This window comes from Limulus polyphemus, unplaced genomic scaffold, assembly GCF_000517525.1.
Source record: "Limulus polyphemus unplaced genomic scaffold, Limulus_polyphemus-2.1.2 Scaffold232, whole genome shotgun sequence".
Lineage (NCBI taxonomy): Eukaryota > Metazoa > Arthropoda > Merostomata > Xiphosura > Limulidae > Limulus > Limulus polyphemus.
The window spans coordinates 696020-702034 of record NW_013665842.1 but is presented as its reverse complement, the minus strand read 5'-3'; the positions used below and the strand labels follow the sequence as shown (position 1 = coordinate 702034).

Genomic DNA, 6015 nt, shown 5'->3' with positions numbered 1-6015 from the left:
TTTCACACTACTTTGCCCCTCCCTTGAAAAATTTCTGCGGACATCCATGTTACTTCATACCGTTTTCACGAACAATATATCAAAACCCCCTCAGGTAACCCCCAAAAAAAGTTGCAGTATATGATACAGTTCAGAGAAGTCAACCAGGGGCACAAATACTTTTTATGTGGGGGAGGCATCTTTTATAGTTACGCCACTGAGAAATGTACACATACTTCACAAAATTACAATAATGTGCACACTCTTTACAAAAAATAAAAAAATGTTGCAATAATATACACGTACTTCACGAAAGAAAGTTCCAATAACATAGATAAAACAAAGAAAGATAATTTCGACACAGCAGGTAGCGAAATCAGTTTCTAGGAACACGTGATATGATTATTCAAGTAACCTTTAGAACGTCAAACCGTATAGCCTCTTTGGAAACATTTTTATTATAATATTTGTCATGCTATAGAACACAGCAGCGTGTAAAAACCCACTGGTGTTCTTCATACTGTATGAATGTAATACGAGTCTAGAAAGTACATTATATTTCCCTGTTTAATCTGGTTTTCCCCAAAGTACAGGTTACTTAGGTTCTTCCCCATCACGTGAGTATGCGTGTGTTCAGCGTCCATATGTATGATTGCATTCGTTAGGGAAACCCCTACCCTCCGTTAGAAAGACAGTTCTGCGATAGGGTTTTATTTTTGTTTTTATTTTTATTTTATGGTATATAATCTGTAATTTTTGTTTACCTCTACATAAGTGTGAACATCAAAATATCACAATTTACGTCTACTTATTTTTGGATTTCCTTTTCTTAATAAGCAAAGCCTTTGGGCATGTTCTTATTTTAATACATTTTGTATCAGAAATAATTTTTGCGATAAAGAAAATTTATTGTTCACTTGGAGAAGTCTTTCTTGTTTTTGTTCACTTGTAAAAGTCCATGTTCCCATTGTTCACTCGTAGAAGTCCATGTTCCCATTGTTCACTCGTAGAAGTCCATGTGGTTATTATTGTTCACTCTTAGAAACCCATGTTGTTATTGCTCATTGTAGAAACATGTGTTGTTAGTGTTCACTTGTGAAAGTCCATGTTGCCATTGTTCAGTCGTAGAGGTCCATGTTGTTATTGCTCATTGTAGAAGTTTGTGTTGTTAATATTCATTTGTAGAAGTATATGTTGATTGGGTAATGAAGAAAAACTTTAATATAACAGCAAATGATGATGACAAAACCTTGTCGAAACGTTGTACATTTGCTGTTATATTAAAGTTTTTCTTCATTACCCATTCAAGCCGTCTCCAGCCATTATTAGTTTCAAGCCGTCTCCAGCCATTAATAGTCTTATAAAAATCGTATCTTTGGTTCGGAAATGTTATGATGTCGCACCATCCTGGCTGATGATCATTAGACATGTCTTGGATATAGATACATTTTATAGTCATTTTAACCATAAAAACAACACCAATTATAAAAACTGTATGTCTATAACATCCTAGTTAGAAGATGTGGCTAGCAAGGATTGTACAGATAACGTCTCGTCTTTGGTTAGCTTGATGCTCCAATATCACGGTTCTCCCACATTGATCATTTAAAGTTCATACTTCATTGGGCTGAAGAAAGACCCTGTTCCATGATCCACAATCTAATCGAATAGAATATTTTGTAAAGTATAATTAACTGGCATGTTCATTCATGTGGACCATGTTCACTCGATGATGTCAAGTGAGATTTGACTTCAAATAAATAGGGAGATTTTATATCACCAAGAGCTGGGCTGTACGATGCTACACGTCTACATTATTAAACTTAAAATATGCACTTGCCGACTGGGTAAAGTTGCCAAGGGATTACATCACCTGTTTTTCTATAGTTTTGAACACCTTGTGTTTATGGGCAAGTTTCACAGTGTTTAATTATCTTGTTGTTACTAACTTTGACTTTCAACTATTTACAGAGGTATCATTCCTTCAAGCTGTTGTGGACTCTCAGGTCCAGCTACCCTGCAATATCAGCCTTCCTTCTGAGGACGACTCTGTATCGTTGGTGTTGTGGTACAAATCAGGAATAAGTGCTCCAATTTTCAGTGTAGACTCTAGAAAAGGGCCACTGCAAAAATCCAAACACTTCACCAGTGATTTCCTGGGACAGCGTGGTTACTTGGACTTTAGTTTGGACGCTGACTTAGCCTTTCTAACCATCAAAACTGTGGAAAAGGAGGATGAAGGAGACTACAATTGTAGGGTTGACTTTCGATGGGGACGAACTCTCAAAAGCGCTGTAAAAGTAGAAGTTATCAGTACGTAATCTATATATATATATATTTAAGTTTAGTATTGTTTATCTAATGAAATATATCGTTAAAGCACTTGCGAGGAAAACAAAATCAACTTAGAAATGATACTAACTCAAATGGGTGAAAAAGATGTCATGTAAAATGAACCAAGGTTTGAGTGATGTTGGAATGCTCTTTATTTAAAGCATACAGAAAGATGTCGCTCTACTGCGGAATAGAGCAAATATATTGTATAATAAAGCTTTACACACATTTTTTTTTCTCTTAAGTGTACGAGTTTTCCTTTAGCATGTCAATTATTTCGATAGAGTTCAAAAGTTAGTCAAAGAATGAGAATTTATTTGCAAGTAAGACACATTAGGAACTTTTATTTTACTGAGACTATCAGATCCTTAAGCCTAAGATCTATGCAGTTTAATGCATAAAGTAGAATTAGTTAGAAGTTGCAGAGCCGTGTTTTACAATAAAAACTCGGCTAGTTTGGTCAAGATAATAGCATAATAGTAGAAATGAGGAAGGTATCATTTGTGAGAGGTGGTAGATATCTTCGTATGTGTACCATTGCCTGTATGTTAATAATGAGTGTTCGATCCAACTAGTTTACTCAAAAACTTGTGGAAACTAAACACAATTTTGATACATATTCCGTCAAAAAAAATGCAGTAGAAGTGATCGGTGTCAGGAATGGCTAACAAAGATACAACAACTTCGTCTTTTACAAAAAATAGAATATTTTACTCGTTTAAAAAGGCCAATGTTTATTTCAAATTCTTAAATAAACAACGTGGTGTGTACCTTCCCAGTTTAAGTAAAGTAGTACAGCGACACAAACACATCATTTGATAAAAACAGGCATAACATCTAATGTTTACCGAAATAGAAAATTAACAAATTATAATGAACGTGTTAATTGATAATGTATGTCAACTGTTTCGTACTTGAACGTATAAACAACATTACATTCCATGAAAACACATCTTTAAAAATCAAAGAGGGACTTGATAACAAATACAACTAAGTATACATTACGTAATGGCTAGAAATAATAATAGTTTTGTGAACGCAGCAAACTAACTTAACTTTCTAATCGATATTTATATTGTTATTTCATTATTGTTAAATGTACGTCTTCTTGTGGGTCTGTTTGACTGACAAAAAGAGATTTAAAAACCTAGCTGCTATAGTCCAGTATTTCTTTGCTTGTAGAAATGATAAATATAAAGAAACACACGAGTTTATTTTTAATACATATATATGTTATTTTTTACTAAAGCTTTATGATATTGGAGCAAATTTACAAAATTAATGTATATTTGTAACTGCTGTGTAGATTACCATATACGTGTAAAAATACAAACGTAATCCTACTACTTAAGCAGGTACGTTTTTCATGCTAAAATAAATAAAATGATCCTTTGTTAACATGTGATATCTGACTCTTTTAGCGCAATATTATATGCCAGAATATCTATGCTCTCCCCGCTACAAGGATCAAATCCCAAATTTTAGCATTACAAGTCCTTAGGCTTACTGCTGAGCCGCTGGGGAACATTAAGATGTTTATAATGCCCAATTTCAAATATGTTTTTGTTAAATTCCTAATGGGTCTGGCGAGGTCTAGTGGGTAGTGTATCAGGACTGTGAAGCATTTGATTCATGGTTCGCAACCCGTTTTAGAAAAACATGCTCTGAACTTTAAGCCCCGAGAATGTGCTATAAGAGGACAGCCAAATCTCATTATTCTGTGAGACAAGATTAGTCCAGAAGTTAATGGTAAGTGTTGCTGATGAGCTGCTTTCTCTCTCTTGTCTTTCAGCTCAAAATTAGGGACGACTATGTGCAGACATCCATTTGTATAGTATTGCGTAAAATTTCAGAATCATTCAATCAAAAATGAATAGAAGTGAAGAATTGTTAACTGAAAATAATGTGTTTTTATAGCTTATTAACAAATTTGTTAGTTGGGCATGGCATGGCCTGATGGTTAGGGCGATCGACTCACAATTGGAAGGTCGCGGGTTCGAGTCATCAAACATCTTTCCCCTTTAGAGTTACTGTCAGAGCCAGCCATCTACCCGAATGCAAATATTTTGTCCAATTCATATCACTAATTCATATCAGAAAAATAAATGTAGTAGTTATGGAATTAACAACATATAAGGATAACACAGATTTTAATTTTTAGTCCACGTTTTATGAGTGAAATGTTTTTTTTTGTTGTTTTGTTTAATCTATATATTATTCTCAATAATATATGTCATAACATATTATCTTAGAATTCTGGGCCGGTCTAATTATACATACTCTGTATATTTTAACATTCTCCTTTTTTTTGGAACTAATGCTTTCCACTCTCTAAATGTATCAATGTTGAATAATTAAATTACCATGACGTCAAAAAAAGTATGTTTTTCTACGACTCCTATAAACCTTTTCTGAAGAGAACGGTAATCGAATAATGATTGTATTCATTGTAGAGGATCAATACTCGCAAACATTTTTTTTCAACTCTTCTTTCTACATCCTTATGTTTATTTTAGTTCTTCTTTCATTATATGCAGCTTCTAAGATGATTCTCTATCGAAAGTTCCTGTGTCGGCAACCAGCCTACTTCTTTTTTATGTTAATATATATATATAATTCAAATCTATACAAAAGGTGTATTAGGTTGTTAGTATCTAAAATCAAAGTTGTAAGATACATCTCTCTCTTAAACCATTCGATCTGGATTAAACTCGGTATGTCCTCATAATAAAATTAAACTTACATAAAAACAATTCTAAGGTAGGGATTACTAAATACTTTAGACGTTCGAAAAGTCGTTCATGAACTTATTTATTATTACGCATTAATTTTAAAAGCTAGAAATGTAAATGGTGTTATTCAAAATATCTCTGTAGTTCCTCCTAGGAGCGTCACAATCACTAATGAGAAAAACGAGCTTCTGTATGGAAGGATAGGTCCTTATGACGAAGGTTCTTCCCTCATTCTTCGCTGTGTTGCAAAAGGAGGTGAGCTTAGCTTCTAGTTACTTTGCTATCAAAGGTAAGTTTTTTTTTTTTAAGAATTAAAAACTGGAGGTACAAAATATTCCAGTGTTTAGAGAATCTATGCAGTAGCTGCTGAGATTGAAGATTTAAAAATATATTCAGTGCTACAATAATCTTTAAAGTGTGAGTTTTACATTATCCTTAATGGGCGTGTAGAGCTAGGAGTGGCCTAGTGATCAAAGTGTTGGGCTGCGGACCGTGATGGTTCTGTAGTTCGAGACATGATGTTGTTGAACAAGCTCCTCACTCTCAGCGAATGACATGTTTTAAAAGTGACAGCCAATCCCGTTAATCGATATAAAGATCCACGCACAGTCCTAGTTGCGGTGGGCGATACTGGCTGGCTGCAACACTTAGTTGAATAGTTCAAAATGATGAACAACTATATATAAATGTTATGGGGTATCTGACCTGGTCATTTAGCTCATTTGACCACAAGTAACAGTTCAGGTTGAAAATTCGAAATTTCTAATTCCACTTCTTAAGGCCTGGCATAGCCAGATGGGTATGGCGCTCGACTCGCAATCTGTGGGTTGCGGGTTTAAATCCATGACCCACCAAACATGCTCGCCCTTTCAGCCGTAGGGGCGTTATAACATGACGTTCAATCCTATTATTCGTTGGTAAAAGAGTAGCTCAAGAGTTGGCGGTGGGTGGTGATGACTAGCTGCTTTCC

At 34.6% G+C, this 6015-nt stretch overlaps 1 protein-coding gene across 2 annotated transcripts in view; it reads left to right on the top strand.

Moving 5' to 3' along the window:
• Positions 1–6015, top strand: part of LOC106478612 (nephrin-like) — a 108115-nt gene that overhangs the window by 42804 nt on the left and 59296 nt on the right. For both annotated transcript variants that reach the window (XR_002609946.1, XM_022382233.1), the window contains exons 3-4: positions 1951–2292; positions 5190–5300. Coding sequence is in view for 1 of the 2 variants with exons in the window: in XM_022382233.1 (XP_022237941.1) it covers positions 1951–2292; positions 5190–5300 (453 nt within the window). In the remaining variant the exon portion in view is untranslated. The remainder of the gene's footprint in view (positions 1–1950; positions 2293–5189; positions 5301–6015) is intronic.